Here is a 20,046-nt window from a genome sequence, read left to right as displayed (position 1 = left end):
AGCGCTCTATTGGGAAATTAATCTGCAAGTCCTCATTTATACTAAATCATATGACTGCTTCAGATGCCACAGACGGTCTGGATTCACAGAGGCCTGAGCTAAATGCTTGTATTGATTACAGCTCCTGCAGTGGCACCTGCGTTCTCAATGTGAACAAACACATTACAGACTGAGAGTACAGTCAATACCAGAACTTGCATGATAGACAACACAGTCCTTTCCTGCAGGAGACCATTAAATGCAAAAAAAGTGGGAGAGAAAGTCAGTGTGAGAGGGGAAGCACTTCATACTGAATGAGTGATTACAGAATTGCAGCTAAGATTATTGGATGGAGTCGGCTACTTCTTGCATACTCGACAACACCTGAATCCTGCCGTGTGCTTACACTGCCATTTCCCAGAGCAAAGATCCCAGCGGAAAACAAAATGCACACTTAACGCAGCCACAGGGAGACATGAGACAGTACAAGAATGCTTACAGTGTGCCAATCAGATGAGAAATGAACCTGGCCTGAGATGCTGCTAAAACGGTAATGAAAATTAGGCCTAATAATTTTCAAAATGTGTTTCATTGCAGTTATAAAGAGAGCAAATGCCCCCTAATGTGTTATATTGAAGCCTTATACTGAACACTGACAATAAAGTTTGGGACGCAGAAACATGCTTTAACAAAAAGCCTTATTAATAATAATTTATAGTTACAATCCTACAGCATAAATGTACATGCTTATGCTTACAAAAGAATTCAGAACAATGCCTGCTGGACTAATAAGATAAACCGCTTAGTAACACAACGGACAGCAAAACAGGCTTGCATACACGGCACATTTGATCCATAATGCTGGCAAACAGAAAAGAAAAAAAAAAAAAATCACCCAATTGACCTTTTTTAAAGACACACCTCCAAAAACACCTGAAAAAACATATATAGAATGTGATTGGATGGACTAACGGCCACGGAGAAAGCACTGTGTGATTAATTATTCAGATGATGGGCTATTATGAATGTATTTAGAGACGGCACAGACAAGGTGAATGCTGTTTAGTGAAGGTACTTAGATCAGACAGTCTGTGGCTGCCAACTTTCAACTACGTTTTTGGATATAAAACACAGGAAGGAAGTCAAAGCATTTGCTCTACAGGTAAGAGAGAGTGAGTGGATTCATTTCAATGTGATTTAATAGATAAACTGCATGCTGTGTCAGATTTAAAGCCGTTTGGAGACGAGGCTGTGATTTAGTCATTTAGAACTAACAAGAAACAATTCTCCATTTCTACATTTGTGTTTTTTCTATTTATCTTAAAAATATTTGTGGGACACATGCACACGAGTAGGCCCTGCTTCTTCTTTAGTGCATTTCAGTATTGGAAATATGGTAAAATGTCTTAAATGGAGCAGAGAGTACTACACTTTTATTGGTAGCTGAAAGCATGATCAAATTTGCCAAAATATTAAATAAATAAACATGAGCAGCTGCATCTGTACTTTTTTTTTTTTTTTTTTTTAATAATGTGGAGGTTTTTGTCCCTGCTGGTTGATGTTGTAATTACATCATCTAGACATAAAAAGCCTCTCTATTGACAGCCGTTCAATTATATTCTGAACATAATATTTTTTACAAGAAACATAAATTGCTAATATTTCTACCCAGCTAACAGGGACCGTTCTCAGAACCGTGGCAAGGTTCTCTTAAAGTTATGAACAAATGTTCTTTTGAGTAGCATTATTAGAGCAGTTTTTTTCCCCAAGTTATCTGGTCTTTAAACTTTGGTTCTCAAAACCTTATTTATACATTGTTCATTGAATGTTTTTTCTGAAACGTTTTAGTTGGGCATTTGTTTTAATGTTACTATGTGTGCCAGAATGTTTAGTAAACATTCAAAAGTAACATTCCCATAATGTTGCAAAATGATAAAATGAAATGTTCCCTTAACGATCGCATAACCAAAAAACATTTAAAAAACAACAATCAGAAGAACATTCAGAAATAATGTTTTCATAACATAATGGGAATGTTAGCAAATCGTTCTAAGAACATGTTTTTGTTAGCTGGGTATACATTACAGTAGATGTTTTTCCAGTGTCCGATGTTTTTTTGGGAGAGTCTTAAAAGCATGAAACAGTCTCCTGCCTGCTGCCTTTGACACCACTGTTAAAGGACTAGTTCACTTCAGAATTAAAATTTCCCGATAATTTACTCACTCCCATGTCATCCAAGATGTTTATGTCTTTCTTACTTCAGTCGAAAACAAATTAAGGTTTTTGAGGAAAACATTCCAGGATTTTTCTCCATATTGTGGATTTTAACAGGGTTCAACGGGTTGAAAGTCCAAATGTCAGTTTCAGTGCAGATTCAAATGGCTCTACACGATCCCAGCCAAGGAATAAGGGTCTTATCTAGCAAAACAATCGGCCATTTTCAAAAAAAAATTTAAATTCTATACTTTTTAACCACAAATGCTCATCTTGTACTGCTCTGCGATGCGCCACGCATTACATAATCATGTTGGAAAGGTCACGCGGGATGTAGGCAGAAGTATCAAGCAAGTGTTTACAAAGCAAGCAAAGACTAAGTCAAGCGGCCTTTACAAAAAAAAAAAAGGTAAAACAACGATGTCGGACGATTTTGAAGTTGGAGGAGAAAATGAGATGGAGTTTTTCGCCCTACAGCGGTACTTTCGCCTATGTCACGCGTGACCTTTCCAACATGATTACGTAATGCGTGGCGCATCGCAGAGCTAGTACAAGACGAGCATTTGTGGTTAAAAAGTATATATATTTTTACTTTTTCTAGAAAACCAATCGTTTTGCTAGATAAAACCCTTATTCCTCGTCTGGGATCGTGTAGAGTCCTTTGAAGCTGCACTGAAACTGCAATTTGGACCTTCAACCCGTTGGTCCCTGTTGAAGTCCACTATATGGAGAAAAATCCAGGAATGTTTTCCTCAAAAACCTTCATTTCTTTTCGACTGTAGAAAGAAAGACATAAACATCTTGGATGACATGGGGGTGAGTAAATTATCAAGAAATTTTAATTCTGAAGTGAACTAGTTGCTAGTGAAGGGTTTGGGACGGTGCATGTTCTCATGGTGTCATTAACCAATCAGCATTATTATGACGTCATTCTCCTCCAGAGTGATTAGTATTGTTAAGCCTGTTTAAGGTATAGTTTGTGTAATTTTAACCCCTTACCAGGATGAAGAGCGCTTCGTTGGCAAATTTATGATGGTCTGGAATGGTGGAGAAAACAGAAAGCACCAGACAGCTGAACACTAGGAGAAAACTGAAACACAAACAAACACACACAAACTAACAGATCAAAATACAAAACACAACTGCGGTGAGTGTTCTAGTCTTTATCAAGTAATATGTCATCATGTAAAACACTGTTAACCTAATGCAGATTTTATTATTTTATTTTATTATCTATACCTCAGGGAAACAATAGAAAAAACAACAACAACAAAAAACATACACTACTTTTCAAAAGTTTGGGGTCAATCAGATTTTTTTTTTTTTTTTGAAAGAAATTATTTTATTCTGTGAGTAAGGATTAAATTGATCAAAAGTGACACTAAAAAGACATTAATAATTTTACAAAAGATTTCTATTTAAAATAAATGATGTTCTTTCGAACTTTCTATTCATCAAAGAATCCTGAAAAAATGTGTATTACAGACTCCACAAAAATATGAAGCAGCATAACTGTTTTCAACATTGATAATATATAATAAGAAATATTTCTTGACCACCAAATCATCATATTAGAATGATTTCTGAAGAATCATGTGACACTGAAGACTGGAATAATGATGCTTTGATCATAGGAATGAATTACATTTTAAAATATATTCACATAAACAAAGGTATTTTAAATTGTAATAATATTTCACAATATTACTGTTTTTAGACCTCTTTCAAAAATATTAAAAAAATCTCGCTGACCCCAAACTTTTGAACTGTAGTGTGTATCACAGTGACACAGCAAAGACTGGCCAAAAACTCAAACACAAACATGTGATCTACACAAACTGATGGATTTTGGCCTCTGGTGGACCGAGAAACTTGGGCGCCATGGCACTGACACCCCATAATTCAAGTTGGCACTTATCTCATACACACAGATGCTCTTAATCACTGCTGTCACAGACCCCGCTCGGAAAGACCAGCATGCCCGCTCAAAATGGAGTGGATAAAAGCTGAGATTACAGCCCTACTTCCTGACATTTCTTGGGAGCACTCAGACTCTTTGGGAAAAGGGGCCCTTTCGCAAGAATTGGGGCACCCGGAATGCTCCAGGTGCTCCCAGCTGAAGCGCCACGAAACAAAAGCTGGATTTGCCCCACGGTTCTCAGAGAAGCTGGAGTCCGATCGGCTCCGTGCAAACAGCTGCTGCTGGGGAAGATGCCAAATCCCACAAGGACTCAAACCCGACACATCTGGCCCGCTGGCTCGTACCGTCCCTCCCTGCGTTACTTCTCAGTTTTACAATCTAACTGCAGGAGGAGAGAGTGAAATTGTTCAGCTGTGCGTAATGAGACGGTTAAGAGCAACAGAGTCCTTCTTCAGGGTTGTGAGGAAATGTGAAATGATTCAAATAGTCACAACAACAGAACCTTGTTGTTTAATGAGGCCCTTAAGGACGTCTAAAATACAACTCCTGAGGCTTTCTCAGAGGTCAGTTATTGATATAAACTCTAAGGAATGAAGAATGTTACGAGACTGACAGACCATAATGAGCGGCTGTACACTGATTCACTCAGAAAAGAGGAAGGAGACAAAGATAGGCAGACAACCAGTTAACGTCTTCCTCAAAATACAGTACTGTTAGAGGGTTATCACCTGACATCAGAAGAGGCTGGACACACCTAGAAAAGGCCAAGAATAATAATAAACTCCCCAAAGTTTACTGTGTCACAAAGAATGTGTCAAGAAAAAAAGCTACAGATAAACCTTGGATGGGAAAAAGAAGCAGAAAACAAATCTATTTTACAAATCATGGGTGAGTGGAAACACCTGTTGTTTAAAGTGAACAAACAGGATTAATAATACATGGATTTTAGTGCTAATTTAACATGCACAAACACTTTTCGAACGCATTTAATGGACTTGGTTTCTGGAGGCATTTTCCAAAGTTTTACGTTTAAACTGTTTCTGAAAGGTTGAGATTTTCCCAATTGCAGTATCTGGTACACAAGAATTTAATGGAGTCCAGAGTGCAAGAAAAAAGTATGACTTTGAGCAAACAAGATCATATATGCAATTAATCTGGACAATTAACCAGCATATGTAATTAATCTGAATTCAATTTTGAAAAGATTGACAGGCCTTATAAAATATATATCAGATTATGGCAACTATTTGGGCACTGATCTGAAGATGTCAGTCAATTAGTTTTAAACATGCTCCTTAAATATTCTTTATGCATAAATAATATTTTGGAAAACATCAGAAGACTAAAAGGTCATTTCATCCCTGAACCGTTTCTGCTGAGTATGACTCATTAGAGCCGAACTAATGTACTGTAGGTAAAACGATCCCTCATAAAACAAACTAAAAAAAAAAAAGAGGCAAAAGCACTGAAAGCTAAGGCCCAGTTTCCCAGTCCTGAATCATCAACATCTGACTGGATGGACAGAGGAAGAAAAGGCCCAGAAACTGCTTAGCTGCCCCCAATAGGTTTCCATCAAAAAACGATGAACGCAGTAAAAAAAGATACATTAGAGCATGCAAAGACCATGTGCGGCTAGCATTTCAGCTGAGAAGCAAGTTTTGAACCCAACCTCCAAGCCTAAAGTCAATCTGCCAAAAGCAGAAATTAAATCCTCAAATCAGCAAAAATGACAGTCTCATGAGGTGAAAACAATGCAGTGCCACGAGTGTTTGTATTTCCCGGTAAGCACATGATTTGGCTGTATGTCATGTCGATACCACTCTCTGATGGAATGCCTGTGTTGACAATTGGTCCAGGTTGAATTGTGGAGAAAAAAAAGAAAGAAGAAGCGTGTATCATATATAACCTTGTGAAATCAATAAATCCACAGAAAACAAATGGACCTTGTAAATGCAAGAAAAAGAAAGCAGTTAGAAAACAACCAACACTTTTTATTTCCAGTTCAAACCAAAGACAACAAGAACTCTGCAAATTATGGAAGCTTGTGTCCGCCATGGAATAAAAAAAAAAAAAAAAAAAGGATAATTGTGACTTTTTATCTCACAATTCTGACTTTTTTCTCAGAATTGCGAGATATAAAGTCAGAATTGCGAGTTATAAAATCGCAACTGCAAGTTATAAAGTCAGTATTGTGTGATATAACGTCGGAATTGCATTATAAAGTCGGAATTGTGAGATATAAACTCGCAATTCTTCTTTTCTCAGAATTGTGAGATAAAAACTCGCAACTGCGAGTTATGAAGTCCAATTCTGACTTAAAGGATTAGTTCACTTTCCAATTAAAATTTCATGATAATTTACTCACCCCCATGTCATCCAAGATGTTTATGTATTTCTTTCTTCAGTCGAAAAGAAAAGGTTTTTGATGAAAACATTCAAGGATTTTTCTCCATATAGTGGATTTCAGTGGTCTCCAAACGGTTGAAGGTAAAAACTACAGTTTCAGTGCAGCTTTAAAGGGCTTTAAACGATACCAGACGAGGAATAAGGGTCTAATCTAGTGAAACGATCGGTCATTTTCTAAATTTTTTTAAATGATCCCCTTCAAGTGGTTCCGCCAAAACCGCACAAAAAAAAAAGTCAGAATTGCGGGGTTATATCTCGCAATTCTGACTTTATAACTCACAATTCTACTTTATAGCTCGCAATTCTGACTTAATATCCTGCAATTCTGACTTTATAACTCGCAGTTGCGTGAACATAAGTCAGAATTGAGATATTAACTCTAAATTAACTCAATTCTGAGAAAAAAGACAACTCTCTGAATAGTTTTAGCATGTTATTGAATATGGCAATGTTAATGTATTTGGTCTTGGAGGACTAGATCTGCTACACTGCTGATGATTATTGCTGCTGCTGCAGAGCAAGTATGGACTTGCTACTGCTGATAGATACACAGACACACTGCCGTGAGCATGTAAGATATGCTGCTGCTGCATAAATAGCCATACATAAATCCCGTAGCAGATCTAGGCAGGTGGAGCTGGGGAGGTGGAGGGGTTCTGAGGAACTCTGATAGCACGCTGCAGAACTATCTTACAACAAACGATGAACCAGATTATTTAAATGTTGAGGAAGCAATCTCATTGGCTGCAGGATCAGCAGAGGCCAATCAGCGTGTGCATTGCACGTGCATTGCAATAATGTGATTATTTGCAGATTGCATGTAAAGGACCATCAGCCTGTGCCCTTTAGTGTTTCATGACTGAAGTAGATATTTATATGGAATAGCATTCATGCTAACAGTATGCAATACAACATATTTAATTAAATAATTAAGAATAATTAGAAGAAAAATTCAACATCAGACCAAGATATTGTGTTATTATTACTATTATCAATATTAGTTGACTTGAAGAGCTTGAGAAAATTTAATGAATTTTTCATTTATTGGAGAAAAAAGGTTCATACACAATATTCGGGTGAGTAAATGATGACAGAATTTTAATTTTTTTTATTTTTTATGAACTATCTTTTAAATTCTAGAGCTGCAGAATCCAAACAATCCATCCATCCAGGTTTAATTTAAATATAAGTCACAAGTAAATCTTAGAAGGCTTTATATCTTTTAAGTACCATATTTTCTTTTACAAAATTTAATGTGGGTTATGAAATGAACTTTGCAATAACGACACATGACCCGCTTCGTTCTTCTCATTCTCTAGTACAATACATTAAGATGAAGTATGCTGTAATGGAACCTGCTGTGGTCCTCATTAGACTAAATCTTCACTTATTCATCACTTGGACTGTTAATATGCCATAAAAGCCACAGCGAGATGAAAGCATGAGGACATAGATATGGGCCGTGTGGGTAAACAGAAGGGATGATGAATAGTGAGGGCTTTACACATTGCTGAGCTGGACTCTGTAGACTGTACGCCACAAAACATCTGCACGCCAGAGTCTCTGACCCTAATTCAATCACGGCAGGCTGATGGACCAGGTATCAGTTACGCACAGAGAGAGAGAGAGAGAGAGATAAACATTAACCTACGTTAAGGGTGGAAGAAGGATAAATATTTAAAAAATGGAAAAGGTGGAAGAGCTGCACGATTCTGTATAAATAAATCATTATTTTTCGTTTAAAATAGAGATCATGATATAATGTAATTTACTCGAGGTTGTGACAAAATGTTAATTTCTGCAGTCTATTTAAAAAACAAAATTAATTTAAATTAAATACTTTTAAAAAATCAGTGTGAATGAATCACTCATAAAGGCTTCACTTGTTTTATTACTGGATGAATCGGCATTTTAAACAAATTTCTTGAATGAATGATTCAATAACATACATTTTTCTAACAGTCAGTTGTCGCCACCTACTGGTGTAACAATGTAATTGATACAAAAATCTTTATTTGAAGCGTCGAGTTACTATTTCAAAAGGTGATTTACTCTATTCAAAAGTGGATTTACTTTATTTTGATCGCTACAGTAGACATCAGTGTTTATATCTGAACTATAAACTTTTATGCCAGTACTTCTGTGATAATCTGAGTGCTAAAAACGTATGGGTGAGATTTTGGTTATAGAATGAGGTTGTCACTCCAGTAAATAACCGAACTGTGTGTGGACGTAACCATATTAAGGACTCAAATACAGGACCGACAATCATATTATGCTGCTCTGTGAACGTAGTCTATGACTCACCTAATATTTCTTTATGAAAATGCACACAAATTAGTATGTAGATGGGTTAAAAAGCTTGAAAACACACAGTAGAGCAAATCAGAGAAAGACGAGAAAAAGACTGTACCTCTAAGCAGAGGACAAAGGTGGCAGCAGTGGAAAGCTCTATAAATATCCACGTGCCTTGAATTGTGACAGCCTGCAAATTTGTCCATGTACACACAACCACATTGTTAATGCTGCGAGGTGTCTGTGGGGAATATAAGAAAAGGAAAGAAAGGCTGAAGACGCAAAAAAGATGAATGCCTTGATACTGCACAAGGCTTTATATAGTGCAATTATGTGTGTATGGTAACCTGAACAAAAGAGAGAACAGCTAAACATCTGCTCACAATATACTGATAACAATTATTCTTACATTAAGCAAATAATACTGATAAAATACCAATAATTTCCTTGATTATTGAGGTTGTTTTGCCAAACTTATTCATGTGAAGTTCTAACAATGTACAGCTTTCATTTTAATACAGCTTTTCTATTACGATAAACTGTGATTTTAAATGGATTTTTAACATAGGCCTACACTGAAAAACTGATTTTGCGGTTCACTCCCATTCACCCCTTCCCAGCATACACTGGGGCATAAATAATTAATACATTTGCATTGTTTGACCATTTTTTCATGACCCTACATAGGACAAATTGTTTGTAAAATGGATAGATGTTTTATTTAGGCTACTTTTGTGTGTGTGTGTGTGTGTGTGTGTGTGTGTGTGTGTGTGTGTGTGTGTGTGTGTGTGTATTGTGTATTTATTGGTGATTTAGTAATGCATTTGTCTGCATACAATCAAACCAAAAATTATTCAGACATTTTTTATATTTTTGATATATTTTTACTAGTAGGTTCAGGACACTATAGTTCATTTATGTAAGTGAGGATAGCAAAATAAAGTAAAATGTGACATATTATACCCAAAAAATCTTCATACAGTGGACTACCAGTAAAATTGATAAAAATTTGGAACCAAAAATTATTCAGACACTTTGACCTGACCATGTTTTGCTTAAGTGTTATCTGACATAATTAAGATTAATTTTTTCTGACACAGTTTAACTCTGAGATCTTGTCATATTTCATTACCATTTTTTTTAAACTATAGTGAATAAACGGTATTAATGAATAAAATGTTCAAGGTGTCTAGATAAATTTTGGTTTGACTGTATAACACTTTGCATTAAATATAAATTAAATACATTAAATTAATGTACTTAACATTATTAAACTTAATGTAATGATGTAAAATTAAAAGCTGTTACAATGATGGCAGATTCATGTCAAGGAAATTTAACAAATTAAGTTCAGTCATTTAAAGTCAACATGAAACGGAAGTTGTGATAGTCTTTTCTTCCCTATTGTGACGTATATCTGAGTGAAACGGATTCTCAAACAAGAAAAAATGTAGACCGGGGCTTGATTTTGTTCATGGGGAATTGATTGGATGGTTGTGGTTTGCTATTGGTGGATCTCATGTGAGTGACAGGTTGCCCCGCCCTCACGCCAGTAAACACGTCATTAGAGAAGAGATGTCGCTGCAAGAGGGAGGGGAAGTTATTTTGATTAAAGATTATGACAGCACATTCATTGAAAAAATAAATAATGATGTGCACAGATAAATCATTTATAATAAATACTGCAATATTCCATAAAAAACAAGAATTAACCATTTTGATTTCATGGTAAAAGTCAATGAATTAAACTTAAAAAAAGCCATGCGAACTATTGCCTTCATTTTTTTAATAAAAACAAAACAAATATTGCAAATTGATGGTATTACTGCAAAAATATGGTGGGTTATGGGACCGTCTTCACATTCCAAGAATTGAAAATTGGAAATAAAACTTATCTAATGAGGGAAAACATCTTGCCGAAACCTAACAAGAAAAGACACTGTTGGGAAACACTGTGCAAAACCAAACAATCCATCCTGGTCTGTTCAGTATTTATTTAATTGTAAAGTGTAACTGCAAGTCAATATTTAATACACTGTACACAGTTGTGAAAGACGTCAAAAAGAAGAAGCAGTAGTAGCAGACAACACAGGAGCGGGAAGTAAAACGCTTCCATTGCAGGAACCAGTCTGGAAAGCATAAATCCTTAATGTCAGCGAAACAGGGTTAACACTGATACCTATCTTACAAATAGAAATACTATCAGTGAAAATGAGCACAGACACTTCCCAGAAGAAAGCACAGACTCCAGCTACTGAATCATAAAAAATCTGCCTGCATGTGGAATGAGGTTATTATGAGGTCCTTTAAATATTGTTAAAAGGACACTTCAGATCTGAAAAGGAAATGCTAATCATTGCTCAAATTCTCAAAGTTGTTTGGTTTAATTTTATGTTTTGTTGGCTTAAAGCAATAATTGGATCCTCATGACGTTCCAAAACCGTATGCTATTATTTTAATCAGAGGAACGCAGAAGTCAAATTCTTTGAATCATTATGTACTGCCACACATTGACAGTTCACAGTGACCATAAGGATGTCAAACTACAAAAAGGAAGAAGAACACTAAAAAACACAAGACAGCTTTAAGGAACAACCCAGAAAAAATTTTTATTTACCTTTGCTGATGCTCACATCTACAAACATGCCATACAGACTACTATTATGACATTTTTATGCTTTTGTAGCGTTTTTAGTGCAAATTCAGCTGTGAGAATAGCATCTCTTCTGTACGTAACTGATAATAAATTGCTTCATTTTAATCAGATCACTGATATACCATTGCGCCAACTGCAAATGGCATCTGTCAGTGTTTCTCCACTATTCATTCACGTCACCAACACACACAAGCATACAGTCATCCTGTGGCCTTCTGAACACACTCAGCTATCTGGAGACTCTCATTCACACTGTAGTTTGAAAGGGCACAATCACAGACCACTGAGTCGCTGGATTGTGAGTGGGATATATGCTGAGCTTGCTGAGTGGAAAGGCAGAAGAGCAGTGAGAGATGTTAATTGGACGGCTGAAGGATGATGAGAGGCTTGACATTTACAGACAATACTGTTACCATGAGCAGACAATTAGAGAATCCTCTCCATATCCTGAACAAACGGGATGTCATATACAAAGACTTCAATCCTTCCATGTTTCCAGATCTGCAATTTTACATTGGAACACATCTATCTATCTATCTATCTATCTATCTATCTATCTATCTGTCTGTTCATTTGTCTGTCTATACATACATATAAACAATGTCATAAATGATACATAGATAGATGTCATAAATGTCATTTATTCCTGTGATCAAAGCTGAATTTTCAGCATCATTACTCCAGTCTTCAGTGTCACATGATCCTTCAGAAATCATTGTAATATGCTGATTTGCTGCTCAAGAAACATTTCTTTCTTATATTATTATTAATGCTGAAAACAGCTTAAAGCTGCTTAATATTTGTGAAAACATTCAGCAGAATATATTTGAAAAAACAGGATTTTTTTGAGATACATTTTTTTCTAACAATACAAAAGTCTTTACTGTTATATTTAATCAATTTAATGCATTCTTGCTGAATAAAAGCATAACAACTTAAAAAAAATCTTACTGAATGCAACATTTTGAATGATAGTGTGTAGATAAATAGATAATCTAACAGTAAAGATAAACAGTAAAATATTAAATCAATCATAAAAATATGACAACATTGTTAATAAATATTTCAAATAAATTTTTAATAAAAAAGCAAAGTATTTGAATATTTATTTTATGAAAATATCACATTTTTACTGAAATTGTGTTTTAAAAACTCCACACCAAAAAGATTTTGGCCAGCCAAAAGTGCCCAAAAATTCAGTTTCATACAACTAGACACAAATATACACAATTGCACAGTCGCAAAAGATTTGAAGCAGTATTTTCAAAACACACACACACACACACACCCACACACACACCACTTGCACTCTTTCAGGCACACAGTTCATTGCCCAGATTTACAGTATTCATGTGCTGACATTTCACTGCTCAATGCACTGCTTACGTCACTTCTAAAAGCCCAAACCTTCGCAAAATATAATGCCTTTATTTACACACGAGGTGAAGAGAAGCCGGTGCATGTGGGCGGCCGACAGCTCTGTAAAAGAAGCTTTGATTTAAATCAGACTTGTTTCTAAATGTATACTCTTTGTCTCCATGTCATTATTGCAGTGCTGGGCAATATTGGCAATATTTCAGCAACATCCACTTACCTGCACACTTTCATGTTCTGTGAATGAATCTAAAACAGCCACACTTTGCAGACCCTTTTCATGCCCAAACAGCAACATTACACACTGAAAATGTAAAAAAGCATAATAGGTCCTTTTTAAGAAAACAGAGTCAGATAATTACATGTCTTATAAGTCTTGTTCTTTTGGAAAAGGTTAAAAAAGGAATCAAACCACTCTCTTTCACAATCATGAGATGTGGTTGGATTCAATTAAAACATACAATTCATACTCTACCTCTAAAAGACTGAATATGAATGTCAAAAAATGAATTGCATTATGCATTATTTATACATTTCAAAATATTATTTCAGTATAAACACTATGCTCTGTGGGAGAGCCAAATATTTCCATTTATTTCTGAGCATTTTTTCATTACTCTAATCCACTTTGTATGGATAAGAACCACCAAATTTCTTTTGATTAAGAGAAACACGTTTGGCACGGAGCATGGATGATTGTTTAATATGTGTGCGGTCAAGTCGAGGTCTTTGTTCAGTTAGAGAAGTGAAACTGCAACTAAATTTTCAGAAAGTGACAGAACTTCTGTTCATTTAGTGAGAATTTCCTTTAGTGGATTATGAGATTAACGGGAACTGGCCAGGGGATTGAACAACAACAAAAGAAAGAAGTGGCTTTAACATTTAACCTGTGACTGACTGGATTAAGATGTTAAGGAATTCCAGGGTGTGAGAAAAAGGAAAAGGTTACACATCTTTGGTGGTCAGCGGCAAAGCCTTTATGTGGCTGGTGGGTAATAACTTTAACCCATTTGATGCATAAATGTATTCAATTAAAAATTTCTCTTTAATTCAAGACAAGAATATGGCTCAAAATGATGAAATATGAGAGGGCTATATGTCTAAACACTGGTGTTCCTCAGGGCTCCGTCTTGGGCCCTCTCTTATTTATTATTTATCTATCTGAAATTTGGCATTCAATTTTAATTGCCTTTATGTGGCTGGTGGGTAATAACTCTAACCCATTTGATGTATAAATGTATTCAATTAAAAATTTCTCTTTAATTAAAGACAAGAATATGGCTCAAAATGATGCAATATGAGAGGGTTATATGTGTGAACACTGGTGTTCCTCAGGGCTCCGTCTTGGGCCCTCTCTTATTTATTATTTAACTGAAATTTGGCATTCAATTTCATTGCTATGCCAATGACACCCAACTTTACCTGTCCTCCAAACCATTTAATACTTTTCCTCCACCTATCCTCTCAGATTGCTTAGCTGAGATTAAAACTTGGTTTACATCCGATCTTCTCAAACTTAACAGTAGTAAAACTGAAATTCTTCTTGTAGGCTAAAAAAACCAATCTGGCTAAATCTAACTGTTCATTTGTGAACATTGATAATTTTCCAGTGTCTGTGTCTAAAACACTGTCTTCACATCTACATCCCTAGTCATACTTTAAGATCACTTGGTAGACACTTGGAAGATACTGTATTACTTTCAAAGTTGCTGATGAAAGTATACCATTCAAAGGTTTAGGGTTTATTTTTGTTTGTTTGTTTGTTTTTTTAAGAAATTAATACTTTTATTCAGTGGCCGATGCAGAAAGTGGATGATGGGTGTGCCTCTAAAAGTGTGGGTGGGTAATTCAAATCACCCCATGTTTTTCAATCGGCTTAATTTGAGAGAAAAAAACTGCCGGACCAGTTGCTGCGTGGCACTATAAACTCCCATGACTTTAGCACTGTAAGGTTCTGCAACAGAGAGGACCCAGAGGTGACAAATTCAAATCAACAATGGTTTATTAATCAACTCAAACTGTTGGTGGATCTGGCTGGGGAATCGGCGGCCCGACTGTTTGAATAGTTGACATGTAGTTGCAAAATAATGTCCAAATCCTAAAAAAAAAAAAAAAAAAATAGAAATCATAGAAATAATCGCCCCTTGAATCATATAACACAATTTATCTGATCAAAGTTGCACAAGCTTGATCATAAGAGGAGAGTCAATGTCTCTGTTCAGCTGAGATGCCACAGATCCGCCCCTCTGACCCTCTGGTGGGAACTTTCTTTTGAAGACAGCCTTATTAACAGACAAGTGATGGGAGCATCTGGCAGCATCGAAGAGACGTTTATAGAGCATGCCAAATGCTATCTCACCATTACGCTTATCATCCGCAGTACTATTTACAAGATCAGCAGGCTACCATCTTTGACCAAGACTTCAAACATGGAGCTTCTGGTTCATCTAAAGACTGCAGTGGCACGCGAGAGTGTAATCAAGGGTGCAGCACCTTGTCAACGCTGCTGAAACTGACACAAAACACAGTACAGAGACTCGAGCACTGGTGAGGTTTAACCTGCATGAGCCTCTCATACAGTTACAGTTTAGACAGCAAACATGTTAGGCCAAAAATGTTCCCCCATCTAATCTAACAGAGATGTCTGAAGAAACAATTTTACAACACCGTTCAAAAGTTTGTGGTGAGAATTTTTTTTTTTAAAGAAATTAATACTTTTATTCAGCAAGGATGCATTAAACTGTCAGTAAATTGACAATAAATACTTTTAAATTGTTAGAAAAGAATTCTAATTTAAATAAATGCTGTCTTTCGAACTTTCTATTCATCAAAGACTCATGAAAAAAATGTATCATGGTTTCCACAATAATATTAAGCAACAGTTTTCAACATTGATAATAATAATAAATGTTTCTTGAGCAGCAAATAAGCAGATTAGAATGATTTCTGAAGGATCATGTGACACTGAAGACTGGAGTAATGATGCTGAAAATCACAGGAATAAATTACAGTTTCATAATATATTAAAACAGAAAACAGTTATTTCAAATTGTAATAATATTTTACAATAATGCTGTTTTTACTGTATTTGTAATCAAATAAATGCAGCCTTGATGAGCATGAGACTCTTCAAAAACATTTTAAAAACTTAAAATGTCAAGGGTTTGTCAAGGGTTTGCAAACTCTCAGCATGCATTATAGCATGAATAAATTATGCGTTAGTGTCATAGGATGATTATTTTGCTCTTCGCAAAGATTGAAAAGTTTGTGATGTTAATTTGTTAGAACAAAAATATTGTAGTTGTCCTGAGAAGAATTTATTTTGTTTAGTGAGTGAATAAATGAATTGAATGAATACAGTATTGGTCTAGGAAAACTGACATCTTTACCCTTTATTCAAATATTATTAAAAATATGTTAAAGATTTTGAAAGCACATTGCTAGTTGTGCTTGAAGTCAATAGTTTTATTTGTGATAACGCAATAAAACATGCCAAATTGTGCGACATAAGTTTTGGCCAGGCTGTTATACAAAGAAATTATGAACATGCAAAAACAAGAGAGAAACAACAAAATATTAATAACTGATTATGTTGTAGTCAATGCATGCTTTTTCCTGTGAGCTTTTTGTTTTTCTCTGCATTTATTTTTGCATAGTAAAATAAAACCTGTAGCTTTAGTTTACCTTTTTTGCCATATAATTTTGTTAGATAAAAACCTTAGTGAAGTTTAGTGTTTTGTTCTTCCCTCATATTTAAAATATTTAAAAAATTTCCAAATTTTGATGGTTTAAATCAAACTTGTAGTGTCATTAAAGACAAACATGCCCTCCACTTTTGGCCAAAACTGTACATATGTACATATACGTACATATACATACATAATAGTTTTACTAGAGACAACTGAATCATCTGTACTTCTGACTGTCTTATAGTAAAACTACTGAGCAATGAGAGCAACACAAGAAGACACACTAAGATCATCTGTGAATTCTTCTCATTCATCATTTGACATCTTGTAGGAAACAGAGCCAAGATAAGACCATCCAGGCCAGCAGAGCGCTAGGAAGCTTTTGTAGATTCACAAAGAAAAACACGCACATGTGCACAGTATCACACATACACAGATAAACACACACACACACGTACTGTACACACACCTACTTGGATATGTCAAGCCTTATAAATAACTTGTAAAAATGTTATGTCATTGTTACGTATCCAAGTATACAGTATACTAAGTGCAGCAGTATCCATAACTAGCACAGGGAAAATACATGAGCAATATTCCAAAACAAAAACTGACCTGTAATTTAAATAAAAAACACTAATAATCATAATAATAATGCAATGCATTGAATACACTGATTTATTATATAAACGCTTGGGAATAAACCCATAAATATATGCACACTCAGTGCCTCATATTAGCTATGTAATGTTAATCTTATTTTGCAATTTACTTAAATTAACGTCTTTAGCTGCATCTTATAGATAATGTGCATGAGTGGAAAGATACAGTCAATATGACCAAAAAGTTGGAGGTTAATGGGGGCAGACTGTCAGTATTCAGAAATTCAATAAAAACATCACTGACTTTTTCACTAAAAGCATTTTTAGTATTTTTAATGGATGTTGGTACTAGCAACAAAGTTTGTGGTTATTAGTTCACTATGTTCATTCACAACAAATACATTTCACTTTGTGAGAGTCGCCGGGATGCTAGCCCTTATAAATACCTCTCTATATTATGAATTTGTTTTAGTACTGTTGCTATGGTGAGGTTTCCCGACATGTTTATAGAACCTGCCATTATAAATTAAAGAGCCTTAACAACACTTAAGGGGACTTACAAGAGACATCAGCTGCCGACCGGCAACCAGCAGGGAGGAGGCGGAGGTGGGAGTGGGATGTGAGCTGTGCTCACAGGGATTTCCCTTTTTACTGAAATCTCCATTTATAACCATTATATACAAATATATTACACAGCATAACAGTCTGTGATACAGCAACACCACAGAATTGAGCAATTAATTAAGAATTATAACAGCAGATATGACACTATATTGTTGTAGAAGAACAAATTTGAGAGATTATCACATATAGGGAAGCTTTCACTTGGCCAATATCTCATTAAAAACAATTAAACATTTGTTTTCTCCGGCAGTGATTTTGTATGTAAATTTTGAACACTGAGTTCCTCCAAAATTCACCGCAATTGAAGCATGTTGTCACGAAAGGTCAAAGTGTGTTCAATGCTCCATATCTTATTCCTGGACAATAGACCTTTGCCAAGCTAGACTGAAATTAAAATGGATGAAAACAAGACTGTGAGGGATAGAAGTACAGTCTTTACAACTGCACGCACTGTATAAAGATCACTAGATCATGTAATTTTCAACTATTCAAAACTCTTTTTTCCCACAAAAACACGTTTCCTCAGCTGAACATTTTACTTCTATCCCTCCCACTTCTATGTGTCTCTTTTTCTGTCTCTTTCAATTAGAACTACAACTTCATTTTCTACTAAAAGCGGCTTTCCGGTGTGTTCATGTTTTTACTCGTGGATGTCTGACCTCGAGGGACTGAACAAAAGAAATGAACCAGAGAAGATTTACACGTCAAAGAAGGCGGAGCTTCAGAACCACACCTACCTATTACATCATCACCATCGGACCAATGGTAGTTCGATGGTGTTTACCAGCCAGAGCGCCGACTTTTCTGACACACACTCTAAGCAGTAGACCAATCGCAACAGACTCGGGACGGCTGACCAATCAGAGCAATCTGCTCTTTTCAGAAGACAGTTTTTAAAGAAACAGAAATTAAATGCATGTTATATCATGTAAACCTATTCTAGTGGACCTCCTGAACAAAATTAAGGGTCCTTTAACATTAATATTTAATATAATTAGGGATGCACTGATATGAAAGTTTTGGCTGATACCGATAACCGATAATTTGTTAAATTTAAAAGCCGATAACCGATATATTGGCCGATAAATCAAAATAAAAAATTTTATATAATTTTTGAGAGCCTGATTATAAAAACAAAAGTCTCACCATTAAAAGCCATGTCCCAAGCACACAGTTATAATGTTCTCATTATAATATTACATAGCCTATATGACAGACTTGTGCTGTACATCGCTATATTTTCCTTTTTGAAGTGATTTCAATCATATTTCAATTAAATGGTGGACAGTGCGCATCTGAAGTGTTTCAGCTGAAGGAAATAATCCATTATTTATCGGCTTTAATATATCAGCCAAATTTTCTTATCGGGCCGATAATGATAACATTAAAAATGAACATATATCAGCCGATACCGATATGGTGGCCGATATATCATGCATCCCTAAATATAAATAGATTTTTAATATTAATACTTAACATTTTAATATTTATATTAGCAATAAATATTACATTTAATTTAAATACATTGCTACTTGTGAAACACGCTTTTATAACCCAATGGTGTAGTTACAACATCTACCACAAGGGGCTAAACCTTAAACCCTTGTGATGTTTTTAACTTTTGGTTTGGATGGCAGAAAATGACATGAATAATTCATGATGCCAGTGCAAAAGAGGAGCGGCTAAAGTTATTTCAACCCCCAAAGTAAATTCAGGACCACAACATAAACCTCTCAGCAATGAAAGCTTCAAGCGACTGACACTCACGGTTAAGGTGTTTATGAAAGCAGGATCAAATGCCAGAAATGTCCCTTGGCCATACTTTCAAAAGACAATGTTCTAAAGGCTGAAGCATTTGAAGCATCCCTATCATGCTTCAATCTCTAGTGATGAACTATAGCTCTGAATATGTTGTCACTTCACACTTTCATGTCTGTGTTTGTAAAAACCGCCTGAGTGCAGTAAGATGGTTACATCCACTTAAAATAAGCCTCGAACAAAGGCCTGCACCAGAAACATCAGACTCCGAGTCTAGCCTGGCAAAAATAACATTACATAAACAGAGATTACAGCAGATTATCAACACTGGTGTGGATCACGTTACACGCTATGCACTTTTGGGCCTTTGGTCTTCCCGTGTCTCGCTGCTTTTAAACGCAGGTCACCGTCTGTTCTCTACGGGAGGGGATGTTGTGACTCACAGAATCAGACGTATTCTGAATTACGTCAATAAATCTAAAGCGTTACTGCATTCCTCACTTGATAAACATGACGAAGGTTGCACAA

General features: G+C 35.6%; 1 protein-coding gene across 1 annotated transcript in view; it reads right to left on the bottom strand.

Moving 5' to 3' along the window:
- Window positions 1–20,046, bottom strand: part of LOC127501559 (potassium voltage-gated channel subfamily KQT member 4) — a 62,109-nt gene that overhangs the window by 25,593 nt on the left and 16,470 nt on the right. Inside the window, exon 2 of the mRNA XM_051873587.1 lies at window positions 3,193–3,283. Within this exon, the coding sequence (XP_051729547.1) occupies window positions 3,193–3,283 (91 nt within the window). The remainder of the gene's footprint in view (window positions 1–3,192; window positions 3,284–20,046) is intronic.

This window comes from Ctenopharyngodon idella, chromosome 19, assembly GCF_019924925.1.
Source record: "Ctenopharyngodon idella isolate HZGC_01 chromosome 19, HZGC01, whole genome shotgun sequence".
Taxonomy (NCBI): domain Eukaryota; kingdom Metazoa; phylum Chordata; class Actinopteri; order Cypriniformes; family Xenocyprididae; genus Ctenopharyngodon; species Ctenopharyngodon idella.
The sequence above is the reverse complement of the archived record's forward strand: the minus strand, read 5'-3'. Positions and strand labels throughout refer to the sequence as shown.